Source organism: Oenanthe melanoleuca, chromosome 2 (assembly GCF_029582105.1).
Source record: "Oenanthe melanoleuca isolate GR-GAL-2019-014 chromosome 2, OMel1.0, whole genome shotgun sequence".
Lineage (NCBI taxonomy): Eukaryota > Metazoa > Chordata > Aves > Passeriformes > Muscicapidae > Oenanthe > Oenanthe melanoleuca.
The window spans coordinates 94,077,679-94,101,274 of NC_079335.1; the positions used below are offsets into that span (position 1 = coordinate 94,077,679).

At 36.8% G+C, this 23,596-nt stretch overlaps 1 protein-coding gene across 3 annotated transcripts in view; it reads left to right on the plus strand.

The window, feature by feature from the left end:
* Nucleotides 1-22,466, plus strand: part of NFX1 (nuclear transcription factor, X-box binding 1) — a 67,583-nt gene extending 45,117 nt beyond the window's left edge. For 2 of the 3 annotated variants that reach the window (XM_056484111.1, XM_056484113.1), the window contains exons 19-24: nt 1,008-1,049; nt 1,415-1,513; nt 3,840-3,906; nt 10,790-10,935; nt 17,083-17,184; nt 18,650-22,466. In XM_056484111.1, the coding sequence (XP_056340086.1) occupies nt 1,008-1,049; nt 1,415-1,513; nt 3,840-3,906; nt 10,790-10,935; nt 17,083-17,184; nt 18,650-18,725 (532 nt within the window). In that variant the 3' untranslated portion in view covers nt 18,726-22,466. Of the gene's footprint in view, nt 1-1,007; nt 1,050-1,414; nt 1,514-3,839; nt 3,907-10,789; nt 10,936-17,082; nt 17,185-18,649 lie in introns of those variants that run through there. The other variant, XM_056484112.1, reaches the window with a different exon arrangement.
* Nucleotides 22,467-23,596: the final 1,130 nt, after the last annotated feature.

Genomic DNA, 23,596 nt, shown 5'->3' on the forward strand with positions numbered 1-23,596 from the left:
TCTGTAGACATTTCATACTTCACCTTAGATTTCTTATTAGAGCTTGGGATTTGACAAATTTCATTAGACCTAGAGTAGCTCCTCTAAGTTGGTTACATTCCTCTTTTAGTGAGGAGAAAATAATTCTTCAAGTGAAGGACTTTAAACAGTACCAGGTTGATGTTAAGAGTGCAATTATGTTAGCTTTCCTCTGTCTCCTTCAAGAAAGCAATCAGAAGTTCTGGATCCTGGTACTATTTATCTCCAAAGATAATACATGCCACTGAATAAACCAGTTTGAACCAGTTTCCCCTGTAGTTGTGTTTTGGGTTTGTTTTTGGGTTTGTTTTTGTTTTTTTTTTTTTTTATGTAAGGAATTATTATAAAGATGATTAATTAACTTATGCAGTCTGGAGGAAGAAGTTTGTAACTGCCACTGAAATTCTGGGGAACTCCTGACTCTCCTACATTTTTATCCCTCAAAGTAAAATTATGAAATACCTTTTAAAGATGAGACAGAAAACTGAAGTTCATAACTCTGCTGACACTAGAAGTTAGGGGTTCAGTTAAAATACTGGTGTTTATGGTTCACCTTAATCCTCCATAGACATGTCTGACTTTCCTCTTTTTCCTGACTGATAATTTTTCCTGTTTCATAGGAGTGACATCTTCTATTGCTGATTTCCAGTCCTTCTTAGCATCACCTCAGTGCTCCTATCAACTTCATTCTTCTCTTAAATGATAAAATTTACCAATATAACATCTAGTTTAGAACCTTTTTTTCTCAGTTCCTATACAACTTCGGTTATTACTGCTCCTGTTCAAGACATAGAGAAGGGATTGGGTGCTCAAAGATCTTTGCTTGTTGCTTATTTGTTTATTTTTAGCTCTGTCTGTTCCAATACAATAAAATATTTTTATATACTTTTGTTACTCTTTTAGACTGTGATAATGACACCAACAATCTACAGCTTGATAAGTATGAGTGGCAACAGTGATTCTAATTGTATTTTTCTTTCATAATTCAGGTTGCAATGTGATGAAGAATGCTTAGCTCTTCAGAGGAACAGGTGGGAAATTAACTGGTGCTTTTTTTTTTTTAACAGAAGTAGTCTAGGTTTGGAAAGTTAATGCTATGTGGAGAAGAAATCTTTTTCTATGTGACCTAGAGAACAGATAAATGTGGAGATGGTTCCTGTTGTAAAGATCTATATTTAGTGATCAGAAATCTTGCTTGAATATTCTAGTTCTAAATGAGTAGTTTCAAATGTAGAGACCATATCTTTTGCAAAGCTATTAATTTGTATTAGTAACCTGTAACTTTATTCTTTGATGACCTGTGTGGAAGGTTTGGGGGATTTCTGTGGGGTTTTTTTTTTGTTTGCCTATGTTTTTGTTATATTTTGGATTTTTTTCCTCCTACCCTCAAATTTAGGCGCCTTGCTGAAGCTCTTGAAATAGATGATAATTCAGATCCTTTTAATATCCGTTCTTCTGGACCAAAGTACAGTGACCTTTTAAAAGAAGATGCAAGGTATGAGTTTTAATGATGGCAGGTGTCGTAAGTCAACAGTGTTGAGAGCAAGATGGGAAAAGCAGAACAGTTCTGTTTACTCTTCTAAAAATAGCTACCTTGGCAGTAGTAGTTGATGTGCACTTCTCAAGACCTCCCAAATGAGAATCTGAAAAGTAAAAAGTGCCTGACAGGTTGCTTTTTTCTGTAATCAGAATAGATTTAGAATGGCAACATCATTTTACACCATTCTCACTGGGAATCAGTACCTGTACTTCTCGCTTTTCTACTGCTTTTAGTCAGAGCCAGCTTCCACTTCAGTGCTCCTTATTGACATTTCGAAACAAAGACAAGAGTGATGGCTAAATAATGAAATAAGCTCTCATAGCTGGCTGTTCTTTCCACCAGTAGCATTTATTTTTTTGCCTTACTGCTTTTATTTTAAAAATAATGAAGTGGAATTAATAAAAGGTTGGATGCAGAGCAAAGCCTGTGCAAATGTGACTGCATAGAGGTTGCTAGACTGAAACATCCTAAAATGAGGCAATGTGAAATCAAGGTAATATCAAAAACATCACACCAATAAATACTTTGCAATCTGGAATGACAGGGAGGGGTCAAACACATTTTTTAAAATATATTTAGATGATGTGTCATTTAAGAGTTTTTACTCCTGTATGTGCTTGTAGGCATGACACTAGTTTTTACCAGGTCTGAATTTTTTAGAACAGCTTAGTATGTTTAGTTCTTGCTCCAGTATTCTAATGCTGTATAAATTTCATGGTTTTGTAAGGCTATTTGCTGCTTGAAAATCCTTTATTTGATTTGCTGATATGTTGAGATAAGTGAAAATTTTACATAAGCAGCCATTCAGAATATGCTTTAACTTTAGGCAGTTAGTTTATCTGTGTAGCTGATACATTGTCAAGAGCTGACAATGAAGAAAACTTGAGAAAGCTGTAAGAACTGATTTTCAGGTGTAATCTTCAATTACAGAACCCTAAATCTCCCAAAATGCAATATAACTCCAGGTAACAGGAGGAAGATAAGCAAGTGTTAGCATGCCAAGTTAATATGTCTCCTTTGTAGGCCAGTGACAGGAGAAGGGGGCACCAGGGATAGTGTGGTAATGCTTCTGCATGCTAACCTTGCTGATGTGTCAGGATCTGATAAGGAGTCAGAAGAAGTCTCTCCACCATATAGCTTTACATGAGGAGATATTCTGCTGCCAAGGGGAATCCATCTTGTAATATGGAGATGGCTACTGACTGAGCATGGATCGGGGGGGTACAGATCCACTGGCTGGTCACCTCAGCACTGACCTTTCTAAGAAGCTCCAGAAATACACACAGAGTGAGAAAATGCTCAAGTTAATCTGTTGACTTGGAGGATAGACCAGCACAAGTATCACTGTCCAGTTGGTCATTGTTGATGTTGAGGCTGCTATTTGATGAATTTAAAACTACTGGAGAATGAGAGAACATCTGGAGTATCTAGCCACGTGGAGCTACACAGAAGAGAATTTTCTTATTTTGTCACTGGCTGTGCAGGACCCCTCTGTATGGACTATGAAAATCTCTTGTGAATCTCTTGTTTTATAGGCTCTTGAAGGGCTTTTATTATTTTTATTTTTTAATGTATCCCCCAGTGTGTTAGCTGGTTCCTTAGCATGCTTTTAAATATTATACATCAGATATTTGGGGACCCTCTGATTGGATTGTTGATACATTTTTTTTTAACCTGCCATGATCACTTCACCTTGAAATTTGGGTGTTCATAGTTGGCATACTGTGTAGTATGTGCTTTTTACCTCTCTGAGGTAAATCCTGAAGGCATCAGTGGGTTACGTTCAATTTTTTTTGTTGTTGAATTGGATTTTTTGTTTGGGGATTGGGGTTTTTTGCTGCTTGCATTCTTAATAGTTATGCTAGGTGAGCTGAAGACCAAAATCAGTCAACTTTGTCTTGGAAGTTTTCCACTCTGTTTACTCTTCCACTTTGCTTACCCTACTCGCATTTTTGTGTCACGTCTTATATTGTAATTAAGTAAATTAATGACAAGTAACTTAAAAACGTCAAAATGGCAACTTTAAAATCTACATTATTCATTTGTAAGTGTAGTAGTTTATTGTCAGACAATAGAACCATGTCATGGAATTTTATTCTGGGTTCCAGTTGTTGAAGAAGAAATAATTATATTTGTAATAGTGATGACACGCTATTTTAATGTGAATGAAGCTTCTGCTTCAGTCAGTTGTGTTCTTTAATTTTGTTCTTGTTGAAAAATACGAAGATATTTTATCTTTGTACACTCTCTTTCTTGTTAACCTAGAATGCTGTTCTTGCAGGAAGGATATAAAATTTGTCAGTGACATTGAGAAGGAAATGAGAATGCTTGTGGAAGCTGTGAATAAGGTCAGTATATGAGTTTGATATTACTAAACATTATTAATACTCATAGTTATGAGTTGACAATAGATGTGCTTGGGCTTCAATATAGTGCACAGTTCATTGTAAATTGAACAAAATTTTTGGGAGACCTAGTAGTTCAGGATCACTTTGGTGCCAAATAGCTTTTAAGGATTCAAGCAGTGGTAGGCTTTAATTCATCAATGTATTGTCATCAATTTTTGGATCTCCATTAATAAAATATTGTCAAAGATGTTGATTAAACATTCAGACTTTTAGAAGGACAGCCTAGGTACTTCTGATCCCTCTAGTGGAACTTGCTCACAAATTTTTTTATACCTTCCTATATTTGCCAGTGCATGAGTTATTTTATTTATTATTTTCTCCTGTAAGAAAACCTGGATTCAGCCACAGTGTTTGAGAGACTCCAGTATACTTAGAGAGGCTGATACCACAGATGCAATCGTATGTTTTTCAGTGATACCACCTTCAGGTATAAGGTTAGCTTGCTGCTGCTTCATAAAAGACCCAATAGATGTGGTTCAAAGGACCATGTAAACTATAATATTCTCAGTTGCCCTTAGCTCAAGAAGGAGCTAATATTCTGTAAAAAGCATAATTTTGATACCCCTAGGCCCTAAGGACACTTCCTAACTTTATTCCTTCCAAAAATCATGGATCATGTTTGTTAAACAATCTTTGTGCTTGTCTATCTGTCTCATGTTCTTGCTCATTGTTTTCATCATTAGAATGAAAGACTGAAATGAGTCAGTATGTGTCTAGTTATCAAAGGGGCCCCAGTGGGGTCATCCAGTCCAAGCTCCCTGCTCAAGCAGGGTCATCCTAGAGCACATTGCATGGGATTGCATCCAGACAGTTCTGTAATATCTCCAGTGAGAGAGACTCCACAACCTCTCTGGGCAATCTGTTTCAGTCCTCAGTCACCTGCACAGTAAAGAAGTTCTTTCTCATGTTCATGTGGAACTTCCTGTGCATTAGTTTCTGTCTAATGCCTCTTCTCTTGTTGGTGGCACTATTAAGTGGCCAACTGTTAAGTTGCCTGGTTCCATCCTCCTGACTTTCTATCTTCAGATACTTATTGACAAAAGAAATAATAATAAATTAAATCCTATTTGTCATCTGTTCTTGAGGCACAATAGACCCAGCTCTTTCAGCCTATCCTTGTGAGATGGTCCAGTTCCCTATCATTTTTGTAGCCCTCTGATGGACTTGCTCCAGGAGCTCCATTCCTGTCTTGTACTGAGGAGCCCAGTACTGGATACAGAATTCCAGGTGAGGCCTCATGAGGGCTGAGTAGAGGAGCAGGATCACCTCTCGTGACCTCCTGGTCACACTCTTCCTAGTGTACTGTGTCATTGGTCTTGCACCACAAGGGCACAGTGCTCTCTCATGACAGCTCATTGCCTACCAGCACCTCCACATCCTTGTCTGAAGGTCTGCTTTCCAGCAGCTCAGCCTGTACTGGTGCATGAGTTCTTCTTCCCCAAGTGCAGGTCTCTGTACTTCCCTTTAAAGAATTTCAGGAGATTCCTCTCTGCCCATCCCTTCCACCTGTCGAGATCCTTTTGAAGGGCTGCACAATGTTGGTGTGTTGGCCCCTCCTCCCATCTTTGGGTCATCAGTGAACTTGCTGGGGGGGTATCTGCCCCTTCATCCAAGTCACTGATGAATAAGTTAAAACAATATTAGAGCCAGTACTGACCCCTGGGGAGCACCACTAGTTACAGTCCTCGAGCTTGACTCTCTGCCACTGATCACAACTCTCTGAGATCTGCTGTTCAGCTAGTTCTCAATACCCCTCACTGTCTAATCATACGGCTGCACTCCCTGAGTTAACCTATGAGGATGTCACAGGACACAGTGTCAAAAATCTTCCTGCAGTCCAGGCAGACAATATTCAGTGCTCTCACCTTAGCTGTACAGGGGATAGATAATTGTTTTGTCATACAGACAGATTGGTTAAACATGATTTTCCTTTGGTGAATCCATAATGACTACCCTTGATCACCTTCATGTCATCCCACAATGACTTTGAGGGTGAACCATTCGCATCACCTCTCCAGAGACTGATGTGAGACTGTGTTGGTTTTGCATGGCCTGGGTTTTGGTAGCAGTGGGGTGGAGGGCTGCAGAAGTGGCTTCTGTGAGAAACTGCTACAAACTTGCACCATGTCCAGCGGAGCCAATCCCTGGTGGCTCTGAAGATGCCGCTGGCCAATTAGAAATGATGGTAACATCTCTGTAATAACATATTTAAGAAGAAATCAAAACAAAGGTGGTGGCACAGTGTTAATTGCAGCTAGAGAAGAGGAGGAGGAGGTGGGAGCCTGTGAGGGAAACAACATGGAGACACCAAGGTCAGTGGAGAAGGAGGGGCAGGAGGTGCTCCAGGTGCCAGAGCTGAGATTCCTCTGCAGGCTGTGGTGAGACCGTGGTGAAACAGCTGTGCCCCTGCAGCCCATAGGGATCCATGGGGAATGCAGAGATCCATCTGCAGCCTGTGTGGGAGGTGCCCACATCAGAGCATGTGGTTGCCTGGAGGAGGCTGTGATCCAGTGGGAGACCTGGTGGAGAGAGGGGTCCCTGCTGCCAGGCTGGAGCAGCCTGTCCTTGGAGGACTGCACCCCATGGAAGAGTGACCTCGATTTTGGAAGAACTGTTTGCCTATGGGAGGAATTTACATTGAGGACTGCTGCTCATGGGATTGGAGCCATGTTGGAGAAGTTTGTGGACAGCTGTGGAAAGGGACTCCACAGTTTTACAGGGAAACAACTTCTGTCCTTGAGAACAACCGGAACCAACCGGAAGAAAAGCTTGGGTGATGAACTGGCCAAAACCCTCACCCCCTGTCTCCCTGGGCTATTGGTAGGAAGGAGGGAGTGGCTGGGGAAAAAAGACCTTAAACCCATCTATTTTATTTCTCATTATCCTGCTCTGATTTTGTTAGTAATAAATTTACCTTCTGTCTCTGAAGTTGAGCCTGTTGCACACTTGGAATGTTTTTTTCTGGTCCTTAACTCATGGACCCTTTGTTAAATTTTCTCTCCTCTGCCCAGCTGTAGCAGGCAGGTGATGCAGCAGGAGAGTGAGTGAGTGGCTTTTCATGGGTACCTGGCATTTGGCCAGGGTCAAACCATGACAGACTGACTGGCCTTTAGTTCCTCAGAGTCCTTCTTGCCCTTTAAGAAAGGGCAAGACATCACTGGGGTGATGTTTGCTTGCTTTCTGTTTTCATGCACCTCTCCTGACCAACCATGACCTTTCAAAGATGGTCATAAACAACCTCACCATGATGTCTCTCAGCACTCATGGATGCATCCCGTCAGGGCCCATGGATTTGTGAACATCAAATTTGCCTAGGTGTTCTCTAACTCCAGTCCTTGACCAACAGAAACTCTTCTTTCCAATATTCCTTTATGTTGGTCTCCTGAGTCAGAGATTCTTGAGGGCTTATCAATGAAGACTGATGCAAAGAAGGTGTTCACATACTCCATCTTCTCTATGTCCTCTTACTAGAGTCCCCCCTCTGTTTGGTAATAGGTCCACATTATCCTTAGTTTGTCTTTTGTTTTTGTTTATATATGTGAAGCCCTTATGTCTGTCCTTGTCATAATTGGCCAGATGTAATTCCAGATGGGCCTTGGCCTTTATGGAGTAATTGCTTCTTACTCTTACAACTTATGTTCATTCCAAGTAGCCTGACTCTGCTTGAGTCTCCTGTGAATTTACTGCATGAGTATTAACAGGAGTTCCTAGTTCATTTGTCTCTTGTTCCTGTGCTCAGTTTCTTGTTCATTGGGGTGCAGATTATGCTAATTATACTCAGGTTGCTCCAATGTCAAACACTTGGAATTAGATGCATAGAATAGTCATTTGTTATCTATATTGTTTTACCTATCTTGTTTCACACTTGCCTAGTGTTGTGTTGCCTGTGGTTATCCTATTTTACATATTCCTTTAAACATTACCTTTATCATACACACATATGTACACAAGTGTGTACACATATATCTTTCTATATATAATTGCATATACCAAATATATGCTTATTCTAATATCAAACCAAGAGATGTAATTATATTGAAAAAGGGGCAGCCATAGGTCTTGAATCTGCAATTGAATTGCAACATGAAATATGCCAGAACCAGAGTACCAGAGAGCTCAAGAGCATCTCCAGTGCTTTAGTTTTCAGTGCAAACCAGCTATTTGTTAAATAATGATCCTACAAAGCAGACAAATAGTGTCTGTTAAGGAGCATCTACATTGCCAAAGAGAAGGCAAATACGAAAACAAACCACATGTCAGTCTTCTCCCTATCTGACCTAAGGGGAGCATGACTCAGTATACCCAGCTTTTATCATGATCAGGATGAACCATTTAGGGCCACATGACAGTTGAATACCTCAAGGATCAGTTCTTTACCATCCTACTCATCAGGCTGTAGGGAATTGCTGTTCCATAAAGGTATGAGAAGTTTCCAGAAAGCTTCCAGAAATCAAGTTATATTTCAGAAGGGAGATTTCCCAGGGATACTGAGGTGAGGCTGACCAGCTTGTAGTTCCCTGTGTTTTCCTAGCCTGTCTTGAAACTAAAGTGAGAGTGTGTGGAGGCTGTGTTCTGACTCTCTTTTCTATGAAAATTGTGGCATATAGGGTGTAAAAGGGAGTATTTCCCATGCACTGTAAAGTTAACTTGTCCTAGAACTCAATTCTTCTTGCACAACTTTTTATTTCTGTAGAAGACTCAGAGGCTTTCTTCTCTCTCTTATGAGAGTCAGGTTTCATCTTCCCACCCATGGGTTTATGTAGGTAAAGATTGAATTAATATGTGTAACATGGCATTATGCAGGGAGACCGGTTTTAGTTGTCTTCTGCTGTGATCCTTAAGTCCTCTTTATTCATGAGTCTGTTTGTTTATTATGATTCCTAAATTTCTCTGACTTAATATGTGGCTTGTTTTCTTTGTTTCTAGATGTAGAACTTTCTTGTATTAAAAGTATTTTGTATGTTAATCTGTCAAGCATTCATGTAGCTCTGCCTGTATCAGTACTATATCTTTCACACGGATTACTGTTACTTAGGCTTACACGTTTTGCTTCTGCTTTTTAATTTTTTTTTGCATTTTCCCTTTGGAGATGCCCACTTCATCTTAACTGGATAAATGAGTAATAAAAAGGATTTTAGTACTGAAAAGTTTTAGCATTAACATGATTCCGCTCTGTCTATCACATGACTTTGCTTGCCTCATAAACATCTCTTGCCCTACACTTACCAGTATGTATTCTATCTAGCATAGCAGAATTTTCATGGTTGATATATGTAAACAGAAAAGACAGAGGATATATATATCCAGCTCTGTCTTCATAGGGACAAGAATTGTGTTGTTCTTTAGAGCATGGAGCCATCACCACTTTTTTAAAGCAAGCGTGCTACTTACAAATAGGTACAGAATCTATAGAGTTCTTCAAATTCTTGTATCTGTGCTGGAAGTGTTGTAGTAGCTGGGAGGTTTATTACTGTTAGTTGCAAAGTAAAGATAATCTGTCAGCATGTGATGCCCCTGAAGACTTAAGGAAATGATTGTCCAATTTCTGGTCCAGTTGTTATTTGTAACTTAGCAATTTCATAATCTAAGAGACAGATATTAGGCCTCTGTTTTCAGGGTAGCTGCAATGTACCCCTGGTGACTTGTTCTATTACACGTGGTTGTTTTTACATTAATTTTGGTGGCTGACCTTTTGTAAATCCACATTGATTGTTCTCAGGGACTTTTCTCCTCCAGATTTGAAACAGATTTGAATTTTAGCTAATCAGACAATAGTTCTTGGGTTCTTTCTTTTTGTTTGTCTGTTTATATATATATATATATATATATATATATATATATATAGTTACAACAATTACCTTTCTCTAGTCATTGGGTTCCTACCCTATTCTTACAATCTCTAGGAGGTGATGGAGAAGTGGGATATCATCCTGGTCTCTCAGTGACCTTATGTACTGCCTGCAGTCCTAGGAACCTGTATAGATTGGGATTTCTCTAGAAGTCCCTGACTCAAACTTATTCTACTAGGGGTAGTTTGTTTTCCCCTTGAATCCCTTCTATTGACCCAGAGACCTAGAAGACTTAATTGGTGATCATGAAGGCAAAAGTTGAAGCAGTGTCCTGAATCCATGAAAGCACTGACTGACTCATCTTTATATGCATTTGTTACAAATTGATCCATCTTGTTAAAGGCATGAGCTCATAGGGCTCTGCTTTTTTATTTGTTCTTTTACTGTTGGTATAATAATCAGTTTTGAATCAAGCATTATCAGTCTTTATTAACGGATTAAAAATAGAACTTTGTGGTTTGATTTAATAAAGAATCTACATGAGGGACTTGGAGATAAATAGCTCCTTTGGTAGAGGGAAATGATTTATAAATTTGACATCTTTGTAGCTATCTGAAATAGGTGAATTGTGAAGCCAGTCTGCAAAATAGAATTGGATCTGATGTGAATTTGGCAGATCATTTTGAAAAATACAAATTCTGATTAAAATAATTTTGTATTGCTTTTTGGGATTGAAGTAGAATGACTGTAATCACGATTAGTATTTCAAACTAAAAATACCCCTATGTGGGTGTGTGTGAACTTCGAGGTGATAAAAATATACAATTTAATTTTGGGGAATTAAATGAATAATTTCAGATTAGCTTAATGTCAGTACTGAAGTCTTAGCAATTTGTGGTTTTGATTTTGTTATACCAGCAAAATTTTAGATGTAGAAACACTTTTTTTCCTTGTTTTATTCCCCCTGGCTCTCATGAAGGAAAACTTCACCTTTTTTTTTTTTTTTTTTTCTTTCTTAACCTCTTCTGTTGAAGGGCAAGCATACAAAGAAGAGTCATTGTTACCCACCAATGAACAGAGATCACCGCAGAATCATCCATGAATTAGCTCAGGTTTATGGCATTGAAAGTGTGAGCTATGACAACGAACCAAAGCGCAATGTTGTTATCACTGCAGTGAAGTATGTAATTCATTGTTGTTTTCAAATCTTTACAGTATAGTTTAAATAATTGGATGGGTTTTATCACTTACCGAGTTTATTTACAGTGCAATATGCAATATGCAGTAATTTCCAGTAGAAAAATTTTTAAAGCAGTTTTCAAATTAATAGTTTCATGGGGTCATTTACTCAAGTAAATCTTCATAGAAAAAAACACTATTAGAAGTAAAAAACCTAGGAAAATACTTTGCAAGATTGTTTTCCATTCCTCTTAGCAGTAGCTTTTTGTCATCAGCTAGATTTGATAGAAATATCAAAAATAATGTGTGTGATAAAATTTTGTGAAAACTAATTGTTGGGTTGAGAAATCATACTTATATTTATACCACCTTTGAAAAAAATCTGGTGATTGTAACATATTAATCCATCTCTATGAACCTCCTCCCTCTTCAGTTAATGGACAAAAAGGGAGCTGGAATTACTGCAAATGGAAGAGATTTCGTAGCAAATATGAAATGTTTTGGAGAACGCTCACAGAAAGCAGTTACTTACTCAGCAGCATATTTAGTTTAGCGCTGTCAAATTGTGATTATTTGACAACCAGTTGTTTTTAACTGTAAATATTGACTGCAGTCATAAGAAATCTCTAATCTATCATGCTATTAGAGTTCCATGAGCTATTCCTGAACTTATTCATCAGTTGGTAGCTTAGCTACAATCTTGATTTCTTCCAAGAGAGATGGAATATTACTTTGATCTTAAAATATAAGATACTTTTTGTTTCAGGTGAGCAAAGAGTTTATATTTGGAAAATCTTATTTAAAAAGATTAAAGAAATAGGGGGAGAGGAGCAGATGAGAAATTAGTAAGGATGATAACAGGAGCAGGGCAGATGATTATGCTTTAAAAGCGAAGGGATATTCTGCAACTTGAGAATGGGAGGCCTTCCTCTATATGGCATTAGGACAGATGGTACACTTGCTCTTTCTCTTGTGTTTTTCAGGGAATAGCATACTGTGCAGAATGCATATGCTTCTATTACAATACTGCCACTCCTAAAAGACACTTGAGTGGTCTACTGAAATTGTTCTTCAGCTGCATAGCAGTATTTCTTATTTTAATGGATTCTTCCAAAGCTTATTTGAATTTTCTTTTTATTTGTCACTTCTTCAAGATATAAAAAACATATCCTCACATGAGTAATAGCTCAAGTTCTAGGATGATATTTTTTGATATTTATTGTTATTTTTTTTTCCTTGGTGCTAAGAGAGCTTCCTTCAGCCAGGCTTTGTCCTATTCCAGAGATCTAGGGGCAAACTTTGCCCTCTGCCTCTGTCACCATCAGTAAAAGTTGGTCATATCACCTGCATTGGAATCACTCAGTCATCGATCAGCATTGCTCTTACATAACCACAGAGAAGATCATTCCCAGTATTTACTGTTAAGCTTGATCTGAATTACAGTTCTGGTGTCATTTGAAATGTAAGACCCATAGTGAATACTTGCAAGTGCCTTTCTCTGTGCTTACCTTTTGGTCAGCTTTGCAGTCACCATCCTTTGAACAGTTGCAATACCAGATTCTTTCTGAACTAGGTTCAGACTGCTATGATGAGAAGGGGTAAAACTTTCCTTTCAAAGTACACACTTGTGTTTCACTGTACCTGTCAGTGGTTTTTTGAAGTTTTTACTCAAATGAGTAAAAATTTCCTCCTTCTCCAAATAACTCTGGATTCCAGAGCCTGTTAATGGGGTGTCTGCTTGTTTTTATGTAGTGACCAGTGTTTAAGCAGCTTGTATGGATTTGAGACACCCTAGAAATGGTTTTGAGGGCAGTCATAAGGATAAGACCCATCCTTTTCCTGTTACTTCTAGGAAGAACATTAGGTTCAGTTTTTCCTCATGAACAAGGGGAGGACTTCTCAAGAAGGTGACAAGGTCCCACATGGTTCTCACGGACAAAGTCACATGCTGCCGTAATTTTTTTGACATATCCTGTGTTTTGGGGTTTTTTTTTTGGCACTCAGGATTTTATTTCCTTCCAGTGAAGTCAGTCTGGAAATGGTTTCGAAATGGTTACCAAATGTAGGCTGTACAAGATTAGCAGGATCAAAGACCTAAAGAAATTAAAACCCCTCTAACCACATGAAACATCCTTATTAGATCATGACAGTTGCATCACAAAAAGAAAATTCTGCACATCCCAGTACATTTAGCTACAAATACTGCTATAAGGTCGCCAGCCAAGGTGGTTTTAGCAGCAGTCCTGCTTTAGGAGGAAGCTACATCTTTTTCTCACTGTTTTGTTCCTTAAATGTTGACACATGCCCTGAGAATAGTATGTGCTGCTTCTGGAATGCTTATGGCATAGAATATATGAAGTTTAAACAATCAGGAGATTGTTGAAGAATCATTTGCTTCATTATTGCACCTCAACTGTTACCAGTTTTTGGAGATATTTTTCACAAAAATGTGCTCTGTCTGAAAGATGGTGGCGCATTATTACAAGACTACATGGAATAAGTCTAGACAGATTGGTGGACAAAGAATTTTGTAGTAGTTCATACCAAAACAGTTCAATGCTGATCAAACAAAAATTGAGCTTGAAGTCTTGAAGAAGATAAATTGAGTCATGATTTCCACATTTCTGTTTTATACAACAGGCCATCCTGTCAGTACTACCACTACCTTAAAATCAACAGATAGTTTATGCTTTTCCCTGCACTGCTGTTAAAAATGTGTCATCTCAACTTTTGCTTGAGGCAGACACTTGACTTTTCCTTACTTCAAGAATAAGTTAATGAAATGAAGAATGGCAACTTTGATATCAAAGTGTCCAAAATGCTTGCAGAGTCTTTGGTTTTCATACCAACAGTTCTTTCACAACTGATGATAGATAACCGTGGCTGGTTAGATAGGGTCTGCTTTCTTTCTTACTTCTGGTAATTAATTAATCAGAAGCTTTTTTCCCCCTTTGTACATCTGATTAGTTGAATTCAGTTGTTTGGGGGTTTTCCACATGGGCTAAATGTGAGTGACTGTTTAATCTCTTTTTTTTTTTTTTTTTTTCTCTAATCAGTCAATGTGCCACCAATGTATACAGAAAGTGGTGTTAATTTTGCTGGAGTGTAAGTTGATAGATTTTTGGCTCTAAATCTCCTGTGGTTTCATGACATACCAATTTGTTGGTATCTCTTCTGCTTTTTTTTTGTTGTTGTTGTTGTTTGGGATACTAAATTTTGTCAAAGCTAAAACAGGTCTAGGCTTTGGACCAAAGCAAATTTGGTTCTAGGTTCATCTCTAATTGTTCACAAGGCTTTGATCTCACCTGATTTTTAAAGGTTTGCTATATTAACTCTATGTGCTGGGACCATTTTTAGAGCAGAACTGCTGATTTACTTTCTTGAAATGCAGGAACATTATCTTTTTTCAGCAATTTTTTTTTAGCTAATTAGTATAAAATTACTGCACGTGTATTCTTCCAAGTATTCTGTTTCTGGCATTTCAGAGCTCTGATTTATTTTCCTTTTTACTATACAAGCGAGATTTAGTCTCATATTCTAGGATAAGGACAGACACTTACTTTAGTTGTTGTAGGCCTTTCCAGCCTTTCTCTTTTTTTTTTTTTTTATTTTTGCTTAATTACCTTCAGGCAATTTACTTTCATGTTTTTGCAAATCACAGTTGATAAAAATGAAAGAAGACAACAGAATACCCTCCCATCTACCACGGCTGTCTTTTTCCAGTTGGAACCCTGCAGCTGAGTTGTAATTGAAGTAGTGTTGTGAGCGTTTGGCTTCTTATGGCAGGCTTAGAGCTAAGGGAGAGAAGGACTTTTTAACTGTTGTAGACAGGAGAGGAAAATCAGCTGTTCTCAACTAATAGGACTGTAAATTGCTTGTTGTTAGAGTGTGAATGTAAACATCATATAACCTTGAAAAAATTATGGCCCGTGACAAGTAACCTTTTTTCCAAATAATGAAAACTTTCACTGTTGGGGGGATGGGAATGCTTTTTGGTGGCCTATGTTTGTAAGATTTTAGTTTTTAGTTAATTGGAAGACACTATCAGTACTGTTTAAAACAATACTGAAAGGGGATCAGGAATCACCACTTAATATTTTAGTGGACTTTTGACTTACCTTGAAAACGTTGTGGAAATTTTCATCTGTGTTGCCAAAATATCACAAGAATTTGCCTTTAAATACAGACTGATAGAAACAAGATGTTTGAAAATAAAAACTATAAAGATAGTGGAAATAAAACAAATGCATAATTTTTGTGAGCTCTGAAATAGAAGTGGTGATCATCTGTGTGCTGATGTGAGATTTCAACTGCTTAGAGCTCTTGGGGAAATAGGGAAAAAATATGAATTATCAAGTATGTGACAAAACATGGAACTCAACATGTGCACATTCATGGAATTGTACCAATATGCAACCCGTTGCTTTGCAGTGTTGTTCCTATCCAGTATGTAATTTTGAAAGAAAGAGGATGAATATGTTGAGTAGGAATTTAATGTAATTAGCAACTAGAGAGAATCTCATGATCTGGAGGACTATATTTAAAAATACACAAATAAAGTAAATAAGGAAGAAACATCCTTATTTAGTGCTCAACATAATATCATGTAGGTTGGGAAAAGACCCTTAAGATTATTTTGAGTCCAGTGGTATTGTCAAGTCTACCATTAAACCAAGTCCCTAAACACCATATCTATGCATCTTTTTAATATCTCCAGGGATGGTGACTCAACCACTGCCCAGGGCAGCCTGTTCCAATGCTTGGCACTCCCTGAGTGAAGAACCTTTTGCTAATACCTAATAAAAACCATTAATGAAAGCAGTTTAAGTTAGTGTACAAGGAGTAGTCTGAATATGTCAGTAGCATAAGAAGTTGACCTTGATGAGGTCTAAGAATTTTAATTTATTCAGCTTATCTGTCTCCAGATAAGATGAAGAAGAAACTGTGAATAGGAAAGATGAACAGTGGAAGCTCTTTCAGACTTGCAGTTAAATCATCCAAGTGAAATTAGACAAACTCACTCTTGAAAGTGTCTCATGAATTTAGAGGAAACTTTAAGACATCTCCACAACCTCTTGGAGATAACAGTGTATTTGGTAATTATTTGGGGCTTTTTGTTGTTTTTTTTCATTTGTTTGGTTTTTTTTAATTTTTTTTTTTTGTTAGATGCCTTTTTGGAGCTATCTTTTTAGGACTTTTTTTTTTTTTTCCCTTGGTGTTGGGGGTTATTTCCAAAATTTTTATAGACATATATATATAATCTGCTTCCTCTTTGTCCAGCGATTGCAGCCTTTGGGCAGACTACCAACTGAAGTTGAGTGTGATTCACGGCCTAAAATATAGAAGTATACATGCTAAAGGACATTGCCCTGCTATACTGGAGAACATACTGCCCTGTAATCATAGCCAGGGAGTGACTTTTACACTGCAGATGGGACAGGCACAAGTGTGATGCTTCATTGTTTGGTGGCAATAACATTAGTGAGGAGAACAGAATAAGCTGATTTTTTAATTTCCCCACTCTAATGCATAATGTTTTTCTCTGATCTGATTCACCTGGAAGTGCTTACAAGGAAGAAGCAGTGTTGTTTGAGATAGTGCCTCTTATACTGCTGTGATCAACAAGTTTAATGTGATTCACTACCAGCATTTGAGAAGGTGCTTCCAAAATTTTAGATAGTATGTTGTAAAGATTCAGTGAACTGTGTTCTTGTGTGCTGAGTTAAGCTATTAAGTTGTTCCTTCTGATTTATATCTTTTTCTTTGAAAGAAGAGATAGAGTATAAGTATTCTAGTTTTGCTATTTTAACCACTGATTTAGGGCACTTCATAGTAGAAAGGAGTTGTGGACTTCACATGCAGAAAAGGAGTTTGGGTACCAGTGCTCAAATCTAGTAAACTACTTCTGCATCTTTTATAGACAACAGTGAAGAGACATTTAGAATACTGGATAGATTGTTGGTAATGAAAATGTACTTTTTGCAGTGTTGGTCTCTATGGTTGGAAAACTAAATATTTGAATAGATGATTTAAGAATACAAGCGTGAACTCTGACACTAAAACTACTACTTACAAATGTTACGCATTCTCAACTTGTTAATGAGTATTATTTCCTATTGAACTAAATATCTTTCTTTTATTTCTTTAGAGGGAAATCCATTTGTCCAAGCAATACCTTAACTTCTGTGCTAGATAAAGAAATGCAGAGCAGGCCTGCACCGCCTCTTCCTCATTACAAACAAACAGATAAGTAAGGAATTTGGATTTAAAACCATATTCTTTAATTTTGTGCTGAGTTCCTCAGGGAACATATTCCTGACCTTCAGCTTCATATGCCCTGTTTCTTCTTTTTTTGCTAACCCACACACAGCTTTGGAGCTTGCAGCATGCTCTAAGATGTTCTTTCCACAGAAATAAGCCTGAAATGAAGTGATAATAAAACTTGGGATTGGCTGTGTGGTATAGGAGTAGTAGTCTAAAAAAAATTATGGTGTTTTAAAATTATTAAATATTAGATATTAGATAGTTGGGACAAGAGTGCTGTTTTGGAGGTTTGGGCATGCTTTTTTTTTAACCTTTAACCAAGAGTAATGTCTTGCTGGCATAAAAGGATTTATTTGGATGGATATTAAATGTATTTTTTCGTGTGAGGATATGACTACACAGTTGATTAAAGGTGAACTACCTATTTTACTGAAGATGGGATATATAAGGCATCTTTTTGAATTGTCTTAAAAGGACAGTCTTTACGTTGTATGACCAGCTTCTGATACTTGTAGTTATCTCACAGTTATGATTTTTTTTTCTCAATTGATGGCTTATTATTTATTCAGGTTTACCTTCCAGAAGAGTTTTCCTCACAAATTTTTCCTAGATGAGCATCTGAAATAATGTTCAAGTACCTTTTGCAGAAAGGGAGTGCTTAGTGTTGCAGTAACTACTGTTGGTAGGTGCTGCTAGAATACCAACTAAGCTGCTCTGAGAAAATTTAAATTGTTTCAGAGCTAAGCATCTAGAGCAAAACACATTTCTAAAAGGATTGCTTAAGATGTAATTCAATGTCCATTTAATAGGTTGCTACTCTTCATTTCCACTTCTGTGGGATTGCTGTCTTCAGCAACCCTAATTAATGCCAAGGAGTTATGTAGCAAAATTGAATAAAGGGCTTTAGCCATTTCTTTTTCATTACTAGAAATAAAATTTCTTTAGAAATTTCTAATTCTTTAAAATCTTTTGGAGGATCTCATGCTGTCTTACTTAAAAAAATCTTTACAGTGTTTGGGTTTGCTATGGGCGTATATTTTTTGTTACTCTTGCTTTTGAAAGCAAGCAGATTTGATCATCAGCTTTCTTTAACAGTATTTCTTTTGCTGTTTCCTTTAAAAAGGCATTTTGAACATTTAATCTTCAGTACAGTATCATTTTTGTATAAAAATTACTGATAAATTATATTTTCTGGTAAAACTCCAAAAGGAATTTTATCCATTCAGACACATGTTGATGAACATTAATTTAATAAAATGTATGTTTTTGTCAAAATTCAGTTAACAAAAGCTTTCTGGAGCATTAAGGTACTTCAAATAAACCTTAATTTAGAGGTGCATGCTATTGACCAATTCAGTGTGTATATGCACACTGAGACATTACAGGAGTTTGTGATTCTGTTTGTATCTTGTTTTTCATGCATGTAATATCTAATATTCTTATAATTTCAGGAGTAGTGGAAACAGTGGTTTATCCAAACCATTAAAAGAAGAGCCAGTAATTGACTACTTTGATGTCCAGGACTGAAGTGATTGATGTAGAATCATTCAGATGAATCAGAATCACATAGATTATGATACAGAAGCTTAGAGGTGAAAATACTAAGTTATTGTGTGAGGTGCTTTTTGATTATCTGTCACATGATCAGTTGTTTAACATATTCATAATCTAACATCTAAAGTTAGATTGATATGCTAGTTTAAAAAGTTAAGCATTTCAACAGTTTATGTAACTGCATAATACCTAACAGTAGTATGGCTTTTTAAATCTGGGTTTGGTGCAATTTTGTATCTAATGTGCTGTCAGAATAATGTAGATTTTCACTGATGACTTTGAAGCAAGAGAACTGGTGGTAAGCAAATATATTTTTGGAATATTAAGAACAACAGTAAATCTCAAATATTTATTTTGATGTATCTCACACAACTTAAAATGGACTAGAAACAATCTGTGACAAAAACACTGGTTGGGGTATTCTTGAAGTATTTTCATGTTTTATTAATTCACTTTTGTGTTATTGTGGTAAATTTGGGAATTTGAGTTGCTGTGCTACATGAAAAGAAATACAAAATTTAAGTATAAATATATACATAAATGCCTATTATTGCTTTGGAGTCTGAAGAACCAGTATTTGGGGCAGGTGGGGAATTAAAACTTACTCTTACTTATCTCAAATGTGATGTGTTTAAAAAGAGAAACAAGCAAAACAAAGGAAAAAGCCCAAATCGAACAACAACAAAACCAACACCACAACATGACATTATTAATACTACTACTACAACTACTTTTTTATTCAAGACCTTGAACAAAATCAGACTTCATATATTATTTTGGTGTTCTCTGCATGGTTTTGTTGTGGTTTATATTTTTTCCTGTACTGTGCAAGCTTAAGATAAATGTGTGAAGTTTGGTTTAAGTATGTTTTGGATTTGGGGTAATACTTGTAAAATTTAGAAGACCATCTACATAAACTATTTGGCAATGGAAGATCTTTCTTTTATGGGAAATGCCATTAACAAAATGGGATGACAGTTTAAACACTGAAAGACACTGGAATGGTCTCAGGATGGTGAATTGCTTCCAGATCTTGATTTAAGGTAGGTGAGTAGCTCTCTGGGAGAGGAGATTGTAGGTCTGATCAGAAGAGGGTGTTACAGCTCTGAATTTGAGTAATATCTGTTCTCCTGAGGAGAAGGTTTTTTGTATTAATAGCTTTAGGAACTCTGACACTGATGCACTCTCTTTCTTGTTCCTTGTGGCTGCTATGAGTAATACTAGAGGTGAGTCCCCTGTCCAGCATCAGAGACTGCTGCTGAAAAGGGGCACATTACATTGCAGTGTGAGATTTGTTGCCAAAAAATGGAAGGCATTTACTCATGCTTAGATTCACTTAAAGTTATCATATGACCCTGAGCCTTAACTATGAAGCATTCCATGGCTACATTTCAATTGTACAGCTCATGAAACATGGAAAAACAAGGAGAAAACTCACAAACCACATCTGTCCCACCAAATATTTTGAATATTAAAATACATGCTATTATTGTATATTTTTGTAGGAGTTTATCATTTCACATTTTTAAAAATGCAGTCTTAAATGTTACTAAACATTTGAAGTGTTTCAGGTAAAGCAGGTAGCTTCATGAGTGTTCAAGCTTTTAATTCGTATGTTGTGATTTAAATTTGTTTTACTTTTTTTTTATCTGGTACTTTGTGAACAGATATGAAAAATAAACCAATGTCTTACATTGCCCTTAACTTCTTAAGCAAATTATGGTTTGATCCTACAAGGTGTACTGCTAAGTTCAGCTGAAGAAATGTTACAGGAATGTGTTTCTTCAATCCCTTCCTTGTGAGGACTGTATCCGTACCAGTGCTTGCAGAGAAGTGATGACTCAATGTTGCCAAACCAAGGCTATTCCTGGTTTTGAAACTCAGAGCTATGTTAACATAGCACTGAGTTAAAGCTCATAAGACCTCCAGGAAGAATGTATGTAGCTAGGCTGCAAAGGTAGGTTCTAGACAGGAGCTGGCACACGTCCAGTGAACTGAGTCAGATGCATGTATACTGGAGCACACACAGTTGGTTTACTATAGGTAGACCTAACATTACAGAAAACCAAAGTGGTTTAGTTGATAATAAATAGAATAAAGCTGAAGCCTATTAACTATTCGCAGTTTCACATGATTTTAGTCAAACCCATCATATTTGCACCTCTGATTTGAAATTTAAAACCTAAAAGGTTTTCATAACATTATTTTCAGCTCTGTTTAGTGGAATTTTTATCAGATTATGGCATTAACATATAAATGAGAGCTTTGGTGAGATGCACTTCAGCATTGAAGTTGCCACTGCTTGTAATAAGAAAATGGAGGTAATCTCAGTTTCTCAAGATAAGATTGAAAATTGTTACTGTATCTGTTCATACTGAGAAGTCATACTTCTTACCACTTGCCTCTTAACTATGTGAATGTTAAAATATTTTTATAGAAGTATGTTACACATCTCTAAATCATGGCTTTTGGAGCCATACCTGTACTTATGAAGCAATTCACAAGTACAAATTTTTTATTTTTTATGCATTTTAGTAACTTGGTTAAAAATATGATACCATATGTTTACCCATGAAAGTGATTTTTCCCTGGAGCTCAGCTGCATAGCCTTAAGAAAGAATTCAGCAAAGGCTAACAGTGGTGCTGTTCTCTCTGTTTTGTTTTGCTTTTGCTGCAATGTATCAGTGACTTTCATATGAAATAGTAATAAAGGCTGGAGTTTTGATATATGTGATAACTTAGCTTCATATTGCACGTGTGCCTTGTGGAAATACTTCTCAAATAGCTATTTTTTAAATCTGAGCTGCTGTTTACACCTTTTATCTAATAGAAAAATAAATAGATAAAAGAAATCTTTGCATCAGTGAAGTCAGTGGCAAAAATCATGGTGACATCACTGTAATTTATGACTTTAGCTTCAGTGTGCTAGCAATTTTCCACAGCCCTAAGGATAATATTGTCTCCTGTAAATATATTTGAAGAAAGTACTTTTCAGTAAGCATCTTTTGAAATAAGTTATGTGATACCAGTTGGAATTAATGCAACTTCATGAAGTGCTTTCAAAATTGTGTTTAAAATAGGCAGATTGTTTGGCATTTGGGCTGTGCTGTTGCCTGTCTGTATAGTTTAACATATTTAAAGTGCTCTGAATGTTCAGTATTTGGGTTTAACCTAAAATTGTATAAGATACATAAGTAGACTTCAAGATTGCTGTTTCTGTGGCAGTTTTTACTGTATCTGCCTTGAAATAAGCTAAGTTTTTCTACAACACTTGTCATTTGTTGAAAGATTTATATTTAGCTTGATTTTGTCAAGTTACTGATGTAAAATTACTTTCTTTATAAACCCAAAATAAATCTAAATTTAAAGTTCAGTGCTTTGGAATTGTTTGCAAACTTCATCTTGGTATTTAAGAGTTGGAAGACTGAGACGTCACAGAGAAATAAGAGTAAAGATTTAAATGGACATTTGGGAAGTTTCTTTTCCTCAAATTTTTAAATAAAGTATGTGGTTTCCTGGATTTGAAGTGATTTTTGAATGAATGCTGTGTGGAGAATGAAGCAAATAAAGAGGGCTCCCCAGAAAATGGAGAATTCTTGGAATTCAGAGCTACAGGAGAGATGATTCTGGATAGAAATGTACATTTTGGTTATATGAAACACTCTTTATTATGTCAGCCTAAATGCTACTTGGCAATAAAATATATGATTTTAACTTATGGTCCCTTCATTGTTGTTTGTTCATCATTAAGTTGTATGGTGACTGTAAGGCAGGTGGGGGGAAGGGGAAGTTAAAGTCCTGTGGGCATTAGATATAAAATATTCAGAATGATATATGGGTGGTTGGAGGGAAGATGTAAGAACCTTGCCATCACAGTTCAGTAAGTTCAAAAAGCAAGCAGTCTGAAAATCAGAAGTTTGAAATAATTTGGCTCCTCCCAAAACTTTTAACCCAGGTCATGCATTTTTAGCAAAAGCGTGAGCTGATATTTCAGGTGAAGTGCAAGAAGGCTCATAGAAATTCAGGAAGTGATCTGAGATTGAAGAGTCTTGAAAGGGATTAAAACCTTTTGTCTTTCTACTTCAACTGCCTATAAGTTTAGACTTTATTTCAGGATATTTTTGGAAGATGAGGATAGCATGATGCAGGTGTATAAGCACTAGAAAACATATTAACTGGAAAATCCTTGCCTGAAAAAAACACTTGCACTTTGGTTAGGCCTGTCGTGGACTAGAGGGAGACCAAATACATCTTCCTTGTCAGGGTGTGCAAATGGCAGCAGAAGAGACTATCAGTTTTGCTTTCTGTTCACTTTTCCATGTTTGGAAATCAGCTTAGATAAATACTATTGTTCAAATGTTGAGTTTCAAGTATTTTAGCCTTTGTAGATACTGAATTCTAGCAGTAGCCTTCGTATTTAACAAATACTGTTCTCACCCATTACTAAAATGCTGAATTCCTAAGATGATTGATGTGCCAATTTTTATGTACTACTTAACCGTAAACCAGAATATTAGAGCCATTAGAAAGGGTTTATGTGGAGAGGCTGTGCTCCTGACCTTTTAACCAGGTTTCTTAGTCTTTGTCATCTCAAGATTTTTGAAGGAAGTAGTGCAGTAACTTGAGCAGATGGAGAGACCATGTTGATACTGTCCTGCAGGAAACAGGACACCATGTGTGTGTGTCCATGGGGACATGGATTCTAGGAATCTTTTGATATTGTCCATTGAGCTGCTGTTTCAAGCACTGTAATTATATCATGTTTTTAAGTCATGGTGTCTAAAGTTTCTGTGGGAAATACGCATCTCTTTCAAAACAAAGTTTTTTTTTACCACTGAAAGAAT